Raw genomic sequence first — 21,870 nt, 5'->3', positions numbered from 1 at the left:
TTTTCAATTTAATTCAGTGTGTGTGTGTGTGTGTGTGTGTGTGTGTGTGTGTGTGTGTGTGTGTAGCACATGCACATAAGCACGTGGGTGCACACACACCTTCATGTGCACAAGCAGAGGCAGAGGGGGATGTTGGGTGTTTTCTTTTATTGCTTTCTATGTCTAGCCTTGAGACATGGTGTCTTTCTGAATTGGAAGCTTGCCCTTTTGGCTAGGCCAGCTGGTCACCAAGCTTCCAGGATCTGCCTGCCACTGTTCTCCAGAGCTGGTCTTACAAGCATACATAGCCATGCCCAACTGGGTATTCAAATTCAGATTTTCATGCCTGTACATCTCCCTTTAATATAAAAAAGTATGTATTTAAGGTGTAAAATGCAGTATTTGATATATATATATATATATATATATATATATATCATATAGTGCAATTACAGCAGTCAAGCTAATTAGCATATTTATCTTATAGTGACATTTGCAGCTGTTTGCAAGCAAAGTCACTTCCTTCGTGAGTTACAGCATACAGGAAGCTGCCTTTCGAGGCTTCTTTGAAGCACTTTCCTTTCTCAACTCTTTGGCACCAGCACCAAGCTGTGGAGTTCTGGAGAATATAAAATGTTCTTCTGTCTTTACTGGTTTCCCAGTGACACAGATAACTGGCAGGTAGAACTGCTCTTGACCTGACTCACACATGTGAACTCTAGGAGACCGGAGGGGAGTGGGGGCTGGGATTCACAGACACCCCCCTCCCAGTGACAGGAATGCCACAGAATGGGGGGGGGGGGGGATTCGGAATTTGGAATTAATGCTACTGTTGATTTCTGAGGACAATGAAGTAAGCTCAGCAGAGCGTGAGGGAGAAACGGAGCTGACCTTAGTAGGTACTTGAGGTTGCTTTGGCTGCCTCCTGTTGCGCAGAAACAGCCCCTCAGAGAGTGGATGTCAGGTAAAATCACTCCAAGGCTGTACGATGTTTCCCCAGTAAACAGTTTTATTAAGATCCACGGTTGTAGGATTAGCAGCATTTCCTGAGCGTGCACAGGGCAAGCCTATGCTTCAATGGCCTTGCCCCCAACCACTCAACAGTAAACCGGAAACCCTCTGTCTTCATTCCTTCCATCCTTTCCTTTTTCTTTCATTTTCTCTTTCTTCCTTTCCGTTTGTTTCTAGTTTTAATTTTTATTTATTCTTTGACAATTTCATATATGTGTATTGTGCATTTTGATCAGATTCACCCACCATTGCCCTGTCTGGTTCCCCCTTATTTCTGTTGTGAACCCCTCTTCCTGACAAGTCCCCCCACTTTCCTGTCCTTTTTGTTTTGACCCAGTGAGTTTAGTTAGGGTTGCTTTCATGGAACACTAGCAGGGAGTTATTTACTTCAGCATGGGAAACTTACCAGTAGCTACTCTATTGAAGAAAAACGGCCCTCCTCCTCCAGCAGCCATTAATTCCCAATATCTCCTCAGTTAGCCAAATGCTGTCTTACACACTCGCACACGCACCTGTATATGGGGACCAAAGGTCAACCTCGTGTGATGGTCCTCAGATCTTGTCCACTTCATTTTTTGAGATAGGATCTTTTACTAACTTGGAGCCAAATAGGCTGGATGTGATTGAGCCCTAGGACCCACCTATCTCTACTGCCCTTGCACTGGTGTCTACCAGTGCACACCACCACGTGCAGTTTTTTATTTTATTTATGTGTACATGTGTATACCTGTATGTGCACTGTGTGCATGCAGATGCCTGCGGAGGCCAAAAGAGGGTATTAGAACCTGTGGAACTGGAGTTTCAGGTGGTTGTGAGCTGCCTAAAGTGGGTGCCAATAATCAGAGTCCTCTTTAAGAGAAGCAAGAGCTCTTAAACACTGAGCCATCTCTCCAGCACCACCCCCAACTTAAAACAGGGGTTCTTGGGATTGAATGCAGGTCTTCATGTTTGCATGGCAAGTGATTTACTCTCTGAGCTCTCTCTCCAGACCTTCAAGCCCAAGGCCTCAATGCTCCCCTTGGAGCACAGTCTCCAGTGTGTTATATGTAGGAGTGAACTTTGGAGCAGAATTCCCGTGGTCTTTGGAAAGGATTTGCTGATGGTTAGTGATGTGTGCGTGCTAAAGAGACACCCTGAATTAGGTCTCCCTCATTCCACCTATTTTATGTTCTAATTCTCCAATTCTTTGATATTTTCAGTCTTCGGAGTTTCTGGTTACTTCTAAATACCTTCCACCAACCAAGGTAGTCCCCTGCTACCTCCTGAGTCTCCCCCTGTGGCCACTACTCTCATCACGTGTTTTGACATGCTTCTCTGTACATTGCAGACTTTTTAGTTAGGGTCTCATGTATGCCAGGTTGGTCTTAAAGTGCATGTTGATGAGGATGATCTTGAACTTCTAATCATCTTGCCTCCACCTCCTGAGTGCCAGGTTGCAGGTGTGTTCCACCATGCTCAGGTTATGTGATGTTGAGGTGTGAATCCAAGGTTTTGTGCATGTTAGTCAACCGAGTCACACCTCCAACCTCACATTTAGTAATTTTTAAGCATTTTCTCCCATTGTGTCTTTTCTAATGCTGTTTTTTGTTTCAATATTTTTTAACCCCAGTCTTCCTTCCTTCCTTCCTTCCTTCCTTCCTTCCTTCCTTCCTTCCTTCCTTCCTTCCTTTCTTTCTTTCTTTCTTTCTTTCTTTCTTTCTTTCTTTCTTTCTTTCTTTCTTTCTTTCTTTCTTATGTATACAGTGTTCTGTCTGCATGTATGCCTGCATGCCAGAAGAGGACACCAGATCTCATTATAGATAGATGATTGTGGGCCACCATGTGGTTGCTGGAAATTGAACTCAGGACCTTTGGAAGGTCAGCCAGTGCTCTTAATCTTTGAGACATCTCTCCAGCCCCAACCCTAGTCTTTTTTAATTCCATTCTTAAGTGCCATTCTGCCAAGAAACTTTCCCTATGGACCTACTCATTTTGAATGTGGCAAGTGCACACTGTACTGTAAGACGAATCTTAAAAGGTCTTATTAATAAAAACAAACCCAGAGCCAGGTATTGGGGTGAACACTGGAAGATCAGAGAGACAGACATAAGCCACAGCTGACTTCACCTCGACAACTTCTCAGCCGATCCTGTTTCCTCAAACTGGAAGCCTCTGAGTCCTCATCTGAATGGATCTCAGCTGAACTGCTGCTAAAAGTCTAAAAGTGTAACTAGGCTCTAGTTCCTGGTCCTCACACCTTATATACCTTCCTGCCATCACTCCCTGGGATTAAAGGTGTGAGTCATCATGCTTGGCTGTTTCCAGTGTGGCCTTAAACTCACAGAGATCCAGAGGGATCTCTGCCTCCCAAGTGATAGGATTAAAGGTGTGTGTGTCTCCATTTTCTCACCTCTATATCTAGCGGCTGTTCTTTTCTCTGACCCCAGATAAGTTTATTACAGTGCACAATATTTTGGGGAACACAATACCACCACAAACGGTGGACACAGTGAGATGCATGGTGGATACAGTGAGCCAAATAGTAGACTGTAGCTGGAATTTTTCTGGTCCTGCCTGGTCCACCGCCAGGACAAATCTCTCTCACCCACCAGTCCCCGCAGCTGCTCAGACCCAACCAAGTAAACACAGAGACTTATATTGCTTACAAACTGTATGGCCATGGCAGGCTTCTTGTTATCTAGTTCTTCTCTCTTAAATTAACCCATTTCTATTAGTCTATAAGTTGCCACGTGGCTCATGGCTTACCAGTAACTTACATCTCGCTTGTCATGGCGGCGGCTGGCAGTGTCTCTGCCTCAGCCTTCCTGTACCCAGAATTCTCTTCTCTGCTTGTCCCGCCTATATTTCCTGCCTGGCTACTGGGCAATCAGCATTTTATTTATACAGAGCGATATCCACAGCAGTGGACACAGTGAGATGCATGGTGGATACAGTGAGACTAAGCTGACAGCATAGACAGCAGCGGAACTCAAGTCTCCTGGGTTGTGCGGCTTTATTCTCCAGGCCAGGAAGGTGACTTATTTTTTAGATGGTGCAGAAATGCCCGACTCGTGTTCTACAGGTAGAGCTTAATCAACCATGCATTTGCTCTGTTTCCTTTATAAACAATGTTTGGTTTCCTGGTATTTTCTGGATTTGTGCTGTCTTGCCTAAGAACTTAGAAATGTGTTAACAATCACTTTGCATGCTTAGTGTTCCCCTATGAACATTAGTTTCATTTTCACGTGAAAAATTCAAGAAAGTGGCTCATTTTGAGAAGCAAAAGGGGAGGACTAGTGAGATGGCTCCATGGGTAAAGGCACCTGTGGCCAACCCTGGCAGCCTGAGTTCCATGTCTGGGGCCTGAACACTGGAGGGACAGAACGGCCTGCCACAAGCTGTTCTTTGACCTCATGTTCCTGCTATGGTACGTGCCCATATGTGCACACACACAAGCACATGAATAAAAAACAAAGAACAAAAAGAAGCTCAGAGGTGAGTGTATGCTCCTGAGCTGAGCAGACTAGCCTGAAGGAGCTGGCTAGATGGTGGGCCCTCACTTCTGCTCACTCCTCCAGCTATTTAGAGTATGCAGTAGGTGTGTTATGCGAGAGCTAGAGAGACTCAGATAATCTGGGGCAATTTGTGTGTGTGCCTGTGTCTGTCTGGGCTGTTGTAATGAACTGTTCTAGTCCAAGTGGCTAATAAGCTCCTTTCTAGCCACTGGCTGGGAGATGGCTCAGCAGTAAAACATTTGCTATGCCAATGTAAGGACCTGACTTCAGATTCCAAGAACACACATAAAGCTGAATGTGGAGCGAGTCTATAATCCCAGTGCTGCCATGGAAAGATAGAACAGGAGAATCCCTAGAAGCTTTAGGGCCAGTTATCCTGGTGAATATGGCAGTGAACACAAAAGAGAAACCCTGCCTCAAACAAAGTAGGTGAGGACTGACCTCTGAGACTGTCCTCTGACTTCCCCATGAGTGTCTCATCTGTACATGTGCGTGCGTGCGCGCACACACACACTTTTTTTTTTTAACAGCAAAAAACCTCTTACCTCCTCTTTCTGTTTTTTCTGGGGGACTACATTTTTTCTGTGCCCTACATTATGAGTCACAAATCAGCTTCTCAGAGTCTCTGTGTCAGGGTCCAGTGAGGGAGGGCCAACCCTCTCATGCCTGTGGCTCCTGGATTCAACTCTATCCTGCCTGCAGTGTCACGTGGTGGAGGCAGGTGAAGATGGAAGGGTCCTGCAGGAGAGGAGCTGGCCATGGTGCGCATTCTGAGATGTCTTAAATTAGGGGAAGGTAAGTCACACATTATCTCATGGCCTACCTTGAACATGTTGTTCTCTAGGACTTCCATGCATTGTCTTCTCCTTTACTTGGAAGTTTTTCCTCTGCTCTTTCCTGTTAACCTGTTCTTTAGCTGGAGAGAGCAGACCACCCAAACCCCTCCACACGGGGACTGAAGTGCATGCCCCTCCCCGAACGCTGGTAACTCTTGTCAGGGTATGGATTTGTCGTCTTTCTCCTCTACAATTTTGAGAGCTATTCTGGGCAGGGACCAGCATTAGGATACAGTTAAGTTTTATAATGTGAAGCTTTTTATTATGGAAACTGTACATGCAAAAGCAAGAGAGTAATCTAATTTATTCCTGTGCCCAGAACCCACAGCTACCAAACATTTGCCAACATTTGTTCCTTTCATCCTCCATTAAAAGAGATTTTATTGTTAAGTGAACATAGCGGAGGAGAGCACATGAGACACACATCAGGTATAATGGAGCAGTTGAACACTCTTGGAGCCAGGAGCATCAGGAGACAGACCCTGTCCCAGGAGGGCCTTCCAAGTGCTTCCTCCCACTTGCTTCCAAGAGTAACCACTGTCTTGGTTTTTATGGTAATGAGTCTCACACTTTGTAGTTTTTAAAAGTTATTTATGAGTAAATGTGTATATCACATGTATGCAGGTGCAGAGGTGACTGGAAGAGAGCATTGGATCTTCCAGAACTGGAGTTATAGGTGGTTGTGAGCTGCTATGTGGGAATTGAAGCTGGGTCCTCTGCAAGAACAGCGAGTGCTCCTAACTTCTGAGCCATCTCTCCAGCCCTATGCTTACACTTTTATCACTTCAGTATACTTTTTTTTCCAGCAGTGTCTCATGTGGCCTCAGATTCCATCCGTAACCAAGAAAGACCTTCAACTTCTTATTTTTTATTACCTTTGTTTATTTGTATGTGGGGTGTACTGGTATAGCATGGTTGTGGAGGTCAGAGGGCAGGTTATGGGAGTTGGGTCTCTCCTTCCGTCGTATAGATCCCAGAATCTAACTTAAGTCATCAGGTTTGGTGACAGACACCTTTACCCATCTAGCCAGGCCTGGATCATCAGTTTCTGACACTCCTTCCCACCTTCCTAAATTTGGGGCCTTACGTGACTGCACCACCAAGCATGATTTATGTGGTACTAAGGCTAGAACCTTAGTGTTGGGGGTCAGGGCTCTGTGTATGCTTGGTAAAGACAATGATGTATAACTGCGTGATTGTCACTCTCCCCATGCTTTAAAAGTGAAGCTGGTTAGAAGCACACTGAACACCTGTTCTGTACAGTTGGTAGTGGCAGGAGAGGAGTGGATCTAAGAAGGAGACAAAGGCCTGGGAGGGGAAGCCACTGTGAGCTTACAGTGTCCCACAGGCCAACCGTGTTAGGACAACTGCTATTGTGTTGGCAAGGCGGAGCCACATTTTAATGACTCCTAAGAAGTCTGTGTGTCTCCTGGAAGGCTCTTGGACTCTCTCGTTGTTTTTCTCTGTCTCCTGAGGATAAAGCCCTGAGTTAGCCAAGGGTGTTCCTTGAAACTAATTATTCAGAGAGGAGTAACTAATTAACTAATACCTCTGGGCTAGCTGCTTGCTGAGCTAGACAGGAAAAAGGCAGTGAAGAGGTGGCTTCTCTGGGTTAGGATCCAAAAAAAAAAAAAAAAAAAAGGTAAAGCAAAAACCAAAAACCTAAGCTTGGCGTTAGGAACTGTAGCTCTTGCGTGGTATGCTGAGTGTCTGGGTGTTAAATGAATAGCTGGAAATCAAAGCTTGGAGTTGGCTGACACCAGCCAGGTCCTGAAGTAGATTGGTGCTGCCAGGGGCAGACATGTCTCATAGTCATAAAAAAAAAAAAGAAAGAAAGAAAAAAATGTTATTAAAACATCTTAAATGTCATATTCTGTAGATCTCTGAAGTGTTTGAAGACCACCTCTCTATCTAAAATATATCTCTGTTTGACCTTGAAAACATACCTAATATGACTACAAGTTTGATTGTAATAGGTGACTAACTACTAACCTACATTTCTCTATTATCGGCCTACAAGGTCCTGCAGTTTTTCTGGATATCTGAAAAACTGGAAGGGATTTAGAGCTTGTCTGTGTTCACTTTTCAGAAATGTGTCTGACCCTCTATTAGTGGCTGAGTCGGCTAGGAACTCAAGCATTGAGAAAGCACCATTGTTATGTGTATAAAAATCTCCCTGGAGATAAAGCGTGTGTAGAGCAACAGGTCCAACTGTTTTTATTTGGTGGCTGACACCCAGGATACGCATAGCAGTTTGTAAAAGTAACAGGTTCCTAAGTTACAGTGTTAAAGTGGCCTTGGAGGGATACACAGTGTCAGAGTTAAGGAGATGGTGATTCTGTATCATTGTTATGGTGATTCACACATCAATGTGTCACTTTCATGCAGGGGTGGCCACTTGATCTGTGTTAGAGCTATTTCCTTCCTGATCCAGGGCCAATTCTGATTCAGCCTCCCAAAATACCCCTCATTTGACATTAGCTCACGTTCTGGTTGTAGCTGGGATGTTCCCATCCCTGTTACTTCACTCTGTCTGTATTCTTATTTCCCACTTCCTAGCTTGATTTTCTGTCTGTGTAAATGGGTAGGAGAAGGGAAGTACACACTAGGAACAGGAAGAACGTAATTACTGTTGACACATGCTACCTTATCCACAGTGATGACTCCTTCCCGAGCCTCTGGAAATGATCACGATCCACAGTGGAGGCTACTGGAGCTCACAGCACAAGTGAAGTATGAAGACAGTGCAGGGCAACGTCTTTGATCCCGAGTGTCTCTCCAAATCCAAAGCTCACCCTCTCTCACTTTTCTCCCCAGACAACACAAGGTCTTGTTATGTAGTCAGGCTTAGCTAGAAATCTCCATGTAGCCCAAACTGGTCTCAAAATTACCCTCCTCCTCCTGCATGCCTCCCTTCAAAGTCAATGCCCTCTCTTTCCTTTATAAATGATTTTTAATTTTTTTAAAAACATTAAACAGGATCTCTCTATGTAGTTCTGGCTGTTCTGTTATCGCTAGGCAGACCAGGCTGGCCTTGAACTCACAAATATCTACCTGCCTTTGACTCCAAAGTACTGGGATTAAAGGATGTATACCACCAAGCCTGGCTTCATAAATGATTCTTAACTTTATGCTCAAATTTGTCTAATACTAAACATGTGATACCATCATTACCACTCTGAAATAATACTTTAAACATTATCTATCTATACATACAATTTAAGGCATGATATATTAATTAATCATAATATTAGAGAGAAACAAATAATGTTTTTAGTATACAGATAATTGGAAAAACCAGAAGAAAAATACATTTTCATAGCAGGCTGGAGCAATGGCTTAGAAGTTAAGAGCACTGGCTACTCTTCCAGATTCTCAGCATCTATGTGGTAGCTCACAACTGCCTGTAACTCTAGTTGCAGGGGACCCAAGGCTGCCTTCTGACCTCTTTTAGTACCAGACACACACACAGTGCACAGGCATACATGCAGGCAAAACACCATTACACGTGAAATAAACATAGCAACACCAGGAGCTGACTGAAACACTTGTTAAAAAGTAAATAATATGGGTAGGATTCTGTTAGTGACTTCATTTTCTCAAATGAACGATTCTTGGTAAACATTTGCATAAAACAAATGGGTCTTTGATTTGCATGGTCACTGCAGTCCAGGGGAATTCAGAACAAAAAGTACTTACTTCACTCATAACACAGAATTAGAGTCTAGGTTTAAATGAATGTGTTTCTCACCTCCTCAGCAGGAATATCTAATAGGACACTTGAAACTTATTTGGAATGTTACCCATTTCTTCACCAAGCCAGGCAGTTCATGTGGCATCTCTGAGTCCTTCCAAATCTCCTGCAAATGCCAGCATCACATGATCATTGTGACAACCAAGAGCTCTCACAGGTTTCCCCCATTTCCTTGGTGGTTGTTACCTGCCACTCCCGCCCCGGCTAGCGGAGGTGATGCTTTCCACTGGGAGGACAGGAGGAGACCTCTGCTGGCTTTTAAAATCAGTTGTATGGAATGCTTTGGTTTTTCTCTAAGTGCTAGAAATAGGAAGCCAGGGGCTGGCACATGCCAGGCAAGCCCTGAACTATAGTTCCAGCCCTTACAGGAATGTAATTTGCAGAGAAGAGCATGTGGTTGCAATGTCTCAAAGTGTCACAGGTTACTGCTGCTTTGGGCAGGTTTGCAAGGTTCTTGACAGGTGGGGCATCAGCACGGCCCAACAGAAAGCACAGGCTTTGAGGTCGGGTGGGGAGGTGGGCTTTGGGAGGGTATTTCTCTGTGTATTATTGCTAAGCATACAGAGCCAGGAGGGGATGTTTCTTAGCTTATTGTTCTGCTAAACATGCATTCATGTTCAGTAGCTGAAGCTAAGTTTTGGCTTTCTCTACACTAAATCTCCTAGGATCTTAGTAATTATGTTCATATCACAGCCCCAGGAGCCCAGACTGGGGGTCTAGGGTTGGCTATCTGTGGCAGAATGTTCAAGTACAGCCTCTCCCCAGCACCTGAGTCATAGGGTTTTCCTTTATTTTTAATTAGAAGTTATTATTATTATTGGTGGTGGTATGTGTGTGTGTGTGTGTGTGTGTGTGTGTGTGTGTGTGTGCGCGTGTGTGTCTGTCTGTCTGTCTGTTTCTCTTCAGACATGTGAGTGTCATGGTATGTGCATGCCAGAGGACAATGTTCAGGAAATGGTTCTGTGCTTCCACTTTGTTGAGGAGGGGTTTCTCTTATTGTTCCTGCTGCGCGTGGTATCCCAAGCTCTTTGGGACAGAGATTCTCCTGTCTCTGTCTCTCATTTTGCTATTGGATGCCGGGATTTTAGATACCATCATCAAATCTGTCTTTTTCATAAGGGTTCTAGGGACCAGACTCAGGCCATCAGCTTCATACTGCAAGAACTTTTCCCACAGAGCCATCTTACCAGAATTTTCTTTTTATATACATCTTAGTCTCAATGTGCTAACACACAGGGCCATGTCTGTTGGTCTTCTTAAGAGGAAACGAAACAGAACAGGAGACCATACAATTATATCCCACAGCCAAATAATCCAGAGAGCAAAAGAGGCTGTATTCACAATTACTTTGACACAAAGGATAACCCCGGACTGGAAGTTAACCTAGTGATAACAAAATTGCCTGAGGGCAAAGGCAGACAAGAGGTGAAGAAGTTGGTTGTACATTTGCAGTGGAGGGGCAGCAGGATGGTTTCCCCACCCCTCTTCTCAAAGCAGAGGAGGGTTACACATCACAAGCATCTGAGGAGGGCTGGAGGAAGGGCGTCTGTGTGGGCATAAAAATAGAAGCAGGTAGCACAGTCACAGAGCCAGTACCTAGCCTGGAGCCAGGGGCCTGGTACTCTTTGTGCTGGCTCTGGTGTGGCGACACATTCTTGGGAGTTGAGCATGGAGCCCTGCAGGAGCCTGCCAGCCTTTCGGGAAGACTCCTGACCCTGCTAGGTCCTCTGTCCTTTTCCAAATGCTCTGCCTGTCCCAGTACCAGGGATCTCACAGGCAGAGTAGATGTGGTGCTGGCAAACAGGGTGGGAAGAAGCTGTGTGGTGGGAATGGGGTGGCAGCGGGGGAGGGGGTGGGAGCAGGGAGTAGGGGGCAAGCATGAACAACTCCCAGCAGGGAGCTCTTTACTTAGGCCTGAGACCTACTCATCCACAGACTTCCATCCACCCTTTCACCTTTTCCCAATCTTTGGTTCTGTGGATCCCTATCCCTGGAGCAAGAAGAGGGTCAAAATGGAGCAACCCTCGCCTAGCTGAACCTCACACATAGTCCACAATAAGGGAAACCACACTTGTGTGTTCAGCCACTGCCCCACTCTATCCATTGATTCATTTCTTACATTTTCCAATCTCCTAATAAAGATTAAAGTTCTTGAGGTGGTGTTCACCTTCTTTTCCCAAATTCTTCATTTACCTCATCTAGGGAGCCCAAAAGTACCTTTTCCTAACATCTTTCGAACGTCTTGGTCCGGAATAAATGTCCATGTCCTGTTCCCTCTGTCCTTCTTTCTGACAGGTTCTCTAGTGTGCCCCTCCCCCAGTGCAACTTCTTGTCAGAATTCTGTTCTAGACGGTGCTAATAGGCCATCTTCCCGTATCACTCCACTTGGATGTCTGTGTGTCTCATCATGCCATAATTCTTGTCTTATTTTAGTGTGTGCATGTGTGTGTGGGGGTGTGTGTGTGTACACATGCATATACAAGAACCCACACCGTCCAGAAGAAGGCATTGCATCCCTGGAGCTGGAATTAGAGGTGGTTGTAAGCTCTCTGATATGGACACTGGGAGCTGAACTCCAGTCCTCTGTAAGCGCAGCAAGTCTAACTGCTAAGCCTTCTCTCCAGCCCCCATTTAGGTGGTTTTTAAATGTCACCTGCTCTTTAGACAGTTTATTCTAAGTGTTATAGGTCAGACTCCCCAAAGAACTCAACACAGTTCTTCATGAGCATTTTGCAAAACACAGTGGGATATTTAACTTAAAGGTTCCCTTAATGTCGAATGGGCGTCTTTACAGACGCTGATGTGTCTGGAAAGTCCAGTTCACAGACCTTGTCACACACTTACTATGTTCATAAGCCACCCCACTGGGTCAGGATGTAACAACTGAGCCAGTCTCCTTGCCTGGCTGTGTTTTTCATTATCTTTCGTATTGAGGAAGAGGAAACTTTATGGAAGGTAATTGGTTAGGGAAACTGGAGACTTGGAAGCATCACTTGACTTATGATGTCTTAAAACTGGCAAGTACCTTCTCAATTGTCTCCTTACTGCAGGGGTATTGTGGGAGAGGGCGCTGTCTCACTCGTTGGGTTAGTGTCTGGGTTGTGTCCACACAGACAAGATTAAAACCCATGTCCTTTTAACCTTTTCTCGTGTCTCAAGACATGCCTTGCGATTTTGATTTTCTTAGTTACATAGTTCCCTTGATTGGACCTCAAAGCAGAAAAATATGTTCCTTGGTTATTCTGGGAAGTCATTTGGTGGTTTAAAAGTATGGATTTGACTTTCATTTTTTGGATAGAATTCTTTTGTCATACTATTTTAGTCATTAGAAATACCGGGGAAAGTACTCGTGTTGTGCTGGTGAAGGATCACAAAGAGTGATTCACTTTTTATTTAAGGCTTGCCACTGCTGACCCAGGGAGGCTAATTTAGAAGGGGATCATTTATAGAAACTTCTACCCTGTTCGAGGCAGGGCTTTCTACAATATCCTCATGAAGGTCTAAATAAAGCTTACAGTATCATGTTTCCAAATGTCTGTCTTGTTGCCAATTTTATATCTTTTCTAAGCTGTGAGACTGTTTCTAGTGACTACAGGTATTAAGGCCTTTTATATAGAGTGGTGCATTGTTTAAAGCGGTACCAGAGATTTAGTATGGATGTTTTATTGAGAAAACACTAGGCATGAGATTTTGGTATGGCTATGTTTATAATACGAAGAAATAAATGTAAATAGTTTAAAGTTACCAGAAGCAACATTAAAAACAAAACCTCAATTATTATAATTCAAATTGAACAATCATGCTTTACTGGTATTTTGGTATTTGTTAAAATGCCCAGTGTGTGTGACTTTTAGAGCCATTGAGAAGTAATTCCTTCCAGAAGTTGTCTTATTCCTTTTAGGAAGTGAATAATTTATTACACAAACTAGTTCCACACAGCATAGAATGCACACTCTCTGATTTATAGACGCTTTCCCTTGAAGACTGAATATATATAAAACACTAGAGTCTGAATTCTTGTTACGACTTTGACCTTAGACAAAAGAACACTCCTTTGGATCTGAGCTGATGTCCTTATCTGCTGAGAGCACAGAAGTCTTACCTTCACACCCTACTCAGAAGGATTAGTTGTGCTAATGCATTGGGAAGTGAAAGGGACTTAGATGGCCCTATGCAGATGTTAGATCTCAGAGAAGCATTGGAGGATAAAGAGATTGGAGTCAGTTCGTCATGGCTGGAGTCCCAGACAAGACTTCCTTTTTTTCTCTCTAAGCCATTATTTTCTAAGCTGGGAAAAATAAATGGAAAAGCAGCAAGGCTGGAGATACGGTTCAGTGGTAGTGTGTTCTTAAAGATTACTTTAGGAGGCAGCATGTGTAGGACACAGCACCTGGGTAGAAGTCGGACATCTTCCAGCAGTTGGTTTTCTTCTTTCATCTTGCTTGAAGGCAGGACCTTTCTTGTTTCTGCCCAAGTGCTGAACTGTCTGGTTCCGCTGGCCTCATCTCTATGAGGGAGAACTGACATTACAGAGGCAAGCAGCTGCATGTGGCTTTTTATGTGGGTCCTGGAGACTGAACTCACGATGTCAGGCTTGCTTGGCAAGCACCTCTACCCCCTGAGAGCCACCTAACCGCCCCTGAGGCCTGTTCTCATCATGCTTGGGACCCTGAACTAAAACCAACTAACCAACAAACACACCTCTCTGTTGCATGCCCCTTATCTAAAAGGCTTAGAATTAGATGTATTTTAGATTCCAGTTTCATTTTGGATTTTGAGATATTTGCATATTTAACACAAAATTCACTTACAATTTGTTTAAATCTCATACACATAGACTGAACATAATGGTGTATAATACTTTTAAAAGTAATTTTGGGCAGAAAACACAATTTTGTGGTATAGAATATTCCACATAATGTTGAGGTACAAAAAGTTTTGGATTGTGGAATGTTCTGAATTTGGACTTTCAGATTAGTGTTGCTTAATCTGAAAGACACCATCACTGGGAGCTATTGTAACATCAAATGTAGAAGTAGCTGGTACCCATAATTGATCAGTGTCTCCTGTACTTAATGCTGAATTTCTTTTCTCCTTTCAGACTTTCATTTCCTCAGCATGTTGTTCTCAGTAGAAGTAGATGCTTGTACCCACTGTGCTTTAGTGGAAATGGGAGCCCATGTTAGGACAATATATACCTTTCCCCAGTATCAGCATAGAAAATAATTTTGAGTTATGTAAGTTTTTTGATATTACATGTTTACCCTTTGAGGGTGTGTTTGTTTGAATAAGAATGACCCCCATAGGCTCAGATATTTGAATGCTTGGTCACAATGGAGTAGAACTGTTTGAAAGGATTAGAAGGATTAGGAGGCGTGGCCTTGTTGGAGGAAGTCTGTTACCGGGAGTGGGCTTTGAGGTTTCAAAAGCCCATGACAAGCCCAGTCTCTCTCTCTGCTTTTGGATCAAGATGTAGCTCTAAGCTACTTTTCCAACAGCACACCTGCATGGTGCCATGGTCCCAGCCTTGATGATAATGGACTCTCTGGAACTGTAAGCAAGCCCCAATTAAATGCTTTCTTTCATAAGAGTTGCCTTGGTCATATTGTCTCTTCATAGCAGTAGAACAATGACTAAGGCCTGGGGCATTATATAGCAGAAAACACTGAACTTTTTGGAAGGTTGTTGTTTTGTTGGGTCATTAGACTGTCTGGGCTGGCCTAGAATTGAATATGTAGACCAGCCTTTGAAACTCAGACAATACAAATGCCCAGAGCTGGAGGACGGTTGAGTGGTTAAGAGCATTTGCTGCTCTTTCAGAGAACCAGAGTTCAGATCCCAGCACCCACATCAGGCGGCTCACAACCACCTGTAGACCTAACTCCAGAGGGACCAAACACCTCTAGTTTCTTTGGACACCTGCACTCAGATGTATACACCCCCACATAGACACATCCACATATGCATAATTAAAAATGAAATAAATCTGAAAAAAGAGAATAGTTCGGGTCAAACCTAGTCATTAACAAAAGGAACAAACACCGATGTTTTCTTACATGTAGTAGTGGAGTGAAAATCCCTGAGTAAGAGTAGGGAGGGTTACTAGGCTTTTGCGTTTCCCTTTTTTATTTTCTACAGTGACAATGACTGGCATTTCTACAATTCTTACTTGAGATAAGGGTAGAAAGAAGGTAAGGTTAGTGGGAAGACTGAGACACAGAAGACCGTTCCATGAATTCTTTTAGCATTGCTACTGTCGGTAGCCGCAGGAGACAACAGTTTCACTTGCTCACCCTTAAAACATCACCCACAAGAGTCTCTGGTCTGCTCTTGGGGCTCTTCCTCCTGTTGGGTCGCCTTGTCCAGCCTCGATGTGAGGACTTTTGACTTATCTCATTGTATCTTGTTTTATCGTGTTTGGTTGTCTCTTGGAAGCCTTCTCTTTTCTGAAGGAAAAAGGAAGGGGAAGGGGGAAGGTGGGGGAGGGGAGGAGTGGAGGAAGTGGACGCTGTGGTCAGGATGTGTTGTATGAGAGAAGACTCTATTTTCAAAAACACACACCCATAAATAACGCACTTCTACGTATACAAACTATAGCTCCCCCCCCCCATCTTGTTGGAACATGTAGAATCTTTGGCCAGGGTAGTTCCTGTTTAAGGAAAATATCAAACAAAAAAGAGCTAGAAATGAACTTCCTGGAGTTTTAAAAATAATTTGGATGTGTTTTTGGAGATGTGTTCATCTGACTATGGGCTAGAATACCTTCTGAAGCACTAGTGACAGATATTTATTCTGTGCTACCCACAAAGTATCTAGAGAGTGTGTAATGGTATCACCAAAAGAAATGTAGCATTAATTTATATTGCAGGTTCTATGCTCAGGCTTTCTCTGTCCTAGCCAGGTGAGTTTCAATGATCAGTAGTAACGAGTACATGATAGAAGTTTAAAATACTGGGAAAGTAGCAATTAAAGTTTAAAAATACACAGTAAGAATACTGTTCTAGTCAGGGTTGTCTAGAGGAACAGAACTGATAGAGTAATGTATATTTCAACGTGTGTGTGTGTGTGTGTGTGTGTGTGTGTGTGTGTGTGTGTGTGTGTACTTCGTAGGCTCTACTTCTGGTGGTATGAGAACAAGAGCAAGCAGACAAAGAGCAAAAGCTTTCTTCCTCTTTGTGCTTTATGTAGGCTGCTATGAGAAGGTGTGGCCCAGATTTGGACCTCAAGTGGTATGGATTTAAGGTGGGTTTTCCTACCTCAGTTGATCCAGTTAACTAGAAATCCTTCACAGGTGTGCCTGGCAACTTGGGCTTTAGTTGGCAACCGGGAATAGCCACCACCTACGTTTTCTGGGGGAAATGAAATTTATCCTGGTTCTCTTCTTTAAAAATGAGCAAAGCCCAATTCTTCTGCTCTGATCATGCCTTTTAAGAAGCTCTCACATGTAGTTGTAGATGTTATTCAGAACATGCTGTCTTAGTGGTGCAGGACCCTTAGAACGTGCTGGTTTGGGAAGTTCTTTTTATGCATAATACCTTACCCAATTTTGTAAGAACTCTGGATGTTTCCCAAACTTTAGCAATGCCGTCCAAGACTCAGGGTCTCACTGTGCAGCCCAGGTTGGTCTGGAACTCACAGAGGTCCCCTGCCTCTGCCTCCCAAATGTTGGGATTAAAAACATGTGCCATCATGCCTGGTCCCTCCATTTCTTTTTTAAAATTTTAATTTTAAAATTTAAATGGTTGTATTTGTTAGTTATTGACATATAATTTATTCCTAAAACATTTCATCCACTATTTAAATTGTACACTCTCTCCTGTGCTGGACATTGAGCCCATTAGAAACAAATAGTGACCTTGGTGTTTTACAAAGGAGCACAGAAGCAAAGTGAAAGTAACTCAACAAGGCTATTTCTTTTTGTTAAAAAGCCTCTACTTGCCTGTAGAGGGCTAGGCTTGGTGGCCCATGCCTTCAATTCCAGCACTTGGGAGGCAGAGGCAGGCGGAACTCTGAGTCCAGGCCAGTGTGGTCTACAGAGTGAGTTCCAGGACAACTAGTTTTACAAGGTGGGCCCTATGTGGGCTGACCATCTTTGATAGAAAAAAAAATTTTTTTTCACAAACCCACAGCCTGATTCATGCAGGCAAGAGATACAACACCTTCACTTAAAATACTATTTTGTATGATAGCACTATGATGCAAAAGAATAAAATTTCTCTCATTTAAAAAGATCTGTTGGGTGGGATAGGGGTAGGTGGGTGGGGGGAGCGGGAGAAGGGGAGGGAGGCAGAACAGGAGTCGGTATGTAGAAGGAAAGAAAATTTTTTTAAATAAAAAAATCTATTTACTGGTTTTTATATTCATTTTCGTCGCGGTGTGTGCGTCACTATCATGCATATGCATCATGAAGACCTCTGGGATTAGAATCTTATGTTTTGAAGGTGTGAGCAATGGGTCACCTTATTGAATTCAGATCCTTGGCTTTGACACTTTGTGACCTTAAAGCAAATTACTTTATCTTGCTAAGTCTCCATTTCCTGTTTGTGACAGGAGGATAACAATGTCCTTTGTACAGTCATTGTGAGGGTTAAAGGAGAGAGAGGACGTAAGTGACTTAGCTTAGGGACTGGTCTTCAGAAATAACCAATATACATTGTCTAATGTTAACATGAGAATGTTGCCTCATTCTACCCACCCACCAACTTACTAATACATGTTATGACAGGGACTTTTGCATCATAAATGGAAGACTATTATTAAGTACGTTCATTAACGACCAGACTGATCTAAAAGTTTCCTTTCTCTTGCAGATCTTATTTTGTACTTTAAACACGCCCAGAATTGACATGGCAAAGCTCCTCGGCGGGCAGTTGGGTCTTGAAGATTTCATATTTGCCCATGTGAAAGGGATAAAGAAGGAAGTGAACGTCTATAAGTCAGAGGATTCCCTAGGACTTACCATCACAGATAATGGCGTTGGCTATGCTTTTATCAAGGTAAGTTTAAAAAAAAAAAAAAAGACAGGAATCACAGGGTGGCCCAATTAAGAAAACTGCCAGGTCAAAGAGAATTAGAAATCATCTTCAGGGAGAGCTAAGTAGCTCAGCTGGATTCACAAATAGGTATTTCACTGTCATTTAAAAAATGTTTGAAGATAGCATTTTTTTTTATATTCTTTTTGAAATTCTTCCCTTTGCTTTAAACAGTGTCTACAATTTAGAACTTCTTGAGCGGGAAGGCCTGGCCCTGGTGCCTTCCCTTTACTCCGGGAAGTCACCCTGCTTGTGTATCTCTGAGGACATCCTGGATGATTTCCTGTGATTTAATGTTACTTCTAACTGCACTGATTTCTTTAAAAAATGTTCTTCAGAATTATCTGAACAATGTAATTCTTTTGTATGAATACAAAAAGAGTAATACAGAGTTGTAAAGATAAGAGATTTAAAATAGTATGAAAAGGAGAATAGCTAAGAAGTAAGAAATTCTGCTGTAATGAGTACAGCTGCCCCCCCATGAGTGCATGTGTGTGTGTGTGTGTGTGTGTGTGTGTGTGTGTGTGTGTGTGTATGGGTTGGCTCAGGAACCCCTGTGCATACTAAAATCTGTGCCTGCTCAAGTGTGTAATACAAATAGCATAGCATTTGTTTGTATAGCACAGGTTTGTATAGAACCTATGTACACCCTCCTGTACAGCTTAAACCATCTCTAGATCAGTTACAACATCTATATAAATTAGATGTTATATAGTTATGTGTCACATTGCTGAGACCAAGGGAATCTCTCTATATGTCCAGTTCAGACACAGTTCTTGAATGTTATCTTAAGACAGTGTCTTGCCATGTAGCCCAGGCTGTCCCTGAACTGGGCTCAGGTGATCCTACCTCCTCAAGGTGGGTGGGGTGGGGTGGGGTGGCTGCCTTTATAGCAGCCACTGACATGCTTATCAAATGCTTATCACTTCACATGTTTTTTGTTTAACCTTCACAGCCATCCTGTTTCGATTTATTTTCATTTAATTTTATGTGTACAGAGGTGCTTGTGTTGGTGTGGGTGTGCACACATGCGTGTAGAGGCAAGTATATGTGTTCATGTGTGTGGTGGCCAGAGGCTGATGTTCCTCAGTTTTCCTCAGTCACTTATCTCAGTTCTTGAGACAAGGCCTTTCAGGGAGCTCACCGGTTAGGTTAGGTTGGCTGTCAAGCGCTCTAGGGATCTGGCTGTCTCTGCCTCCCCATTGCTGAAATTACAGATGCATGCCTGGCTCTTTATGTGGGAGCTAGAGATCCAAGCTCTGGTCCTCAGGGTCTCACGGCCAGCACTTTTTCCAACTGATCTAGCTCCCATTTTCACAACAATCTTATTTTATTGGCACTATGCATTTTTTAATTTGCTTTTATGTTGTAGTCTAGTAACATTTAAAAAAAATCTACAGCTTAATGACAGTTCACTGACTCACACTGGTATAATGGGGTAAGATCCATAGGAATTGCATTCCTGCCACCCTGAAGGCTCCCCTGTTTGCCCTTCCAGTTGATACCTACCCTGAAAAGTGGCATCTGCGGCCGTTTGCTTCTTGGAGTTCCTAGAATCATCATTATTTACTCTGCCGTCCCTGTGTTTGTCAGTGTTTCTTTACAATCTGTGGTGGGCAGTGTTTCCAACCCCCACTTTACAGATAGGATCAGGAAGGTTAAAGAGCTTGGCCAGAATTATACAACCAGGCAGGTTCAAGATTTGAACCCAAGAAGTCTGACTCTAGGGCCAGCATTTCTATGCACTGAGCTAAGACTTAGCGATAGGCTTTGTGCAACACAGCACAGTTTATGCGTTTCTTTGCTGATGCACTGTCATTGTTAAAGAAACATTTATGGGGCTGTTATGTTAGCTGTAGATGCTACTCTAACTGCCCGCTTGATAAGATGGTTATTTTTAGCTCTGCAGAAGATAGGAATGCACTGGAGGTTGAGTGGGTGACCAAATGGAAAACCAGTGAGTTGGGAAAGTCATGTGGGATCATCCAGGGGAAGTTCAGGACACAGGCTCTGGCAGCAGAGCCTGCCTGCTGTCTGCAGACGAGTGTGGAAGCTTTAGCTGTTAGCATCTGACATTCAAAGCTGCTGTTTCTATTTTTTTTAAATGTCTTGTCAAACATGTGCCTGCCTCAGAGTACTAGTCACTAGTCCTTTGGGGACAGAGGGCACGGTAAGAAAGGAGGAAGCCAACATACTGTGTACTTTAAAATACAGATGATAAAAAATTTATAAATTGGATAATTTCAAAATTGAAAATATTACCATTTTATAATTATAAAAATAGCTTTGATATGTCACCTACATAAATGTCCATTTTTATCATTTGCTAATTTGCTATATTGTTTTTGTATATATTTATATCTGTATCTCTATATTCATCCTTTTTTACTCCCAACTACAGAGTGTAATTACTAAGATCAAAAGTATTCTTTATGCTACATCTAGCCATAGTACAATCATGAAATTGAGAAGAATTGAACATTGATTTGACAGGGCTGGGGATGTAGTTCAATGGGTAGAGTATGTCTTACATACTCAAGGCCTTGGGTTCTGTCCCCAGCAGAGCATAAAACTGGGCATAGAGGTGCACGCCTATAATCCCAAAGTAGGTAAAGGCAGAGTGATCAGAAGTTCAAGGTCACCTTTGGCTCTGTAGAGAGCTTGAAACCAGCCTTGTTTTGAGCTCTTGTCTCACCACAAAACAAAAACAAACAAACAAGAAAAACTTACCTCTAGTCTGCTTTGGTTTTGGTTACCTTCCCCACACCTCCTCCCTCCTGTAGTCCCAGTGAAACATCCTGCTTTCTGTTAGTTCTCCTGTGTCCCTGGAATAATTCCTTAGCTTTTTGTAGGGTTCTCTTTAATCTCTCTTTTTCCTTGATTAAAAAAACTTTTTTTTTTTTATATGTGTGGGTATTTCGCTTGCATGTACCTCCGTGCACCACTTACATGGTTGCCTGGTGCCTGCAGAGGCCAGAGCGGGTGTCAGATCGCCTGGAACTGGAGTTATCAGTGGTTATGGATGGTTGTAAGTGCCATGTAGGTGCTGGGAACTGAACCTGAGTTCTCAGGGCTCCTAACCTGAGCCATCTCTTCAGTCCCTAATCTGTTATGTTCTGATGTGTCCTTATGTTGAGAGACTGGTTATACTCCTTGGATCAGGAAATTATCCAAGTGCTGACAATTCCTTAGGGGACCACCTTTGGAAGGGATGTGAGGTTTGTTGTCTCATTATTTGTGATACTGTATTTTCTTTTATAAATAATGGATGAGAGTGTGGAGACATGTTGACAGTCAGGAGGATTGCTTGCTTGCCACCAGCCTAGATCCAGATTAAATATGTCTTCTTTGCCTTTTGCAGCATTAATCTCCAAAACCAGATGAGAGAAAAAGTTCTTTAGATTCTTAAGCAAATATTGATAATATAAATGACTCAAGAAACATGAGCAAATAATGTTTTTCTTTCATGCCTCTTGATCCTTAGGACCAGATAATATGCTGACAAATATTATTAATCTCTGTTAAGTTATTGTTTGATGGTTAAAACACATTATATTTCAGAAGTTTATATCCGTTGACACCTCATTTATAATAGGTTTTCGGTATTGCAATAATAGGTTTCTCTGCCTACACAGTAAGCCAGATCTAGCTGAATTGAAAAAGTAAAAGAATAGGTTTATTTGGGCAAAGCAACTCCCGGTGAGTTCTCCAGTCCCAGAGGTCGAGGCAGGAGAAGTCACATGCTGAACTACAGGGAGCTTATA

At 43.0% G+C, this 21,870-nt stretch overlaps 1 protein-coding gene across 1 annotated transcript in view; it reads left to right on the top strand.

Moving 5' to 3' along the window:
- Gipc2 (GIPC PDZ domain containing family member 2) overlaps positions 1-21,870 on the top strand; it is a 74,945-nt gene that overhangs the window by 11,373 nt on the left and 41,702 nt on the right. The window contains exon 2 of the mRNA XM_052730992.1: positions 17,885-18,070. Coding sequence (XP_052586952.1) covers positions 17,885-18,070 — 186 coding nt within the window. The remainder of the gene's footprint in view (positions 1-17,884; positions 18,071-21,870) is intronic.

Source organism: Peromyscus californicus, unplaced genomic scaffold (assembly GCF_007827085.1).
Source record: "Peromyscus californicus insignis strain IS unplaced genomic scaffold, ASM782708v3 Scaffold_9__1_contigs__length_137607984, whole genome shotgun sequence".
NCBI classification, from domain to species: Eukaryota; Metazoa; Chordata; class Mammalia; order Rodentia; family Cricetidae; genus Peromyscus; species Peromyscus californicus.
This window is presented reverse-complemented; position numbering and strand designations above follow the sequence as displayed.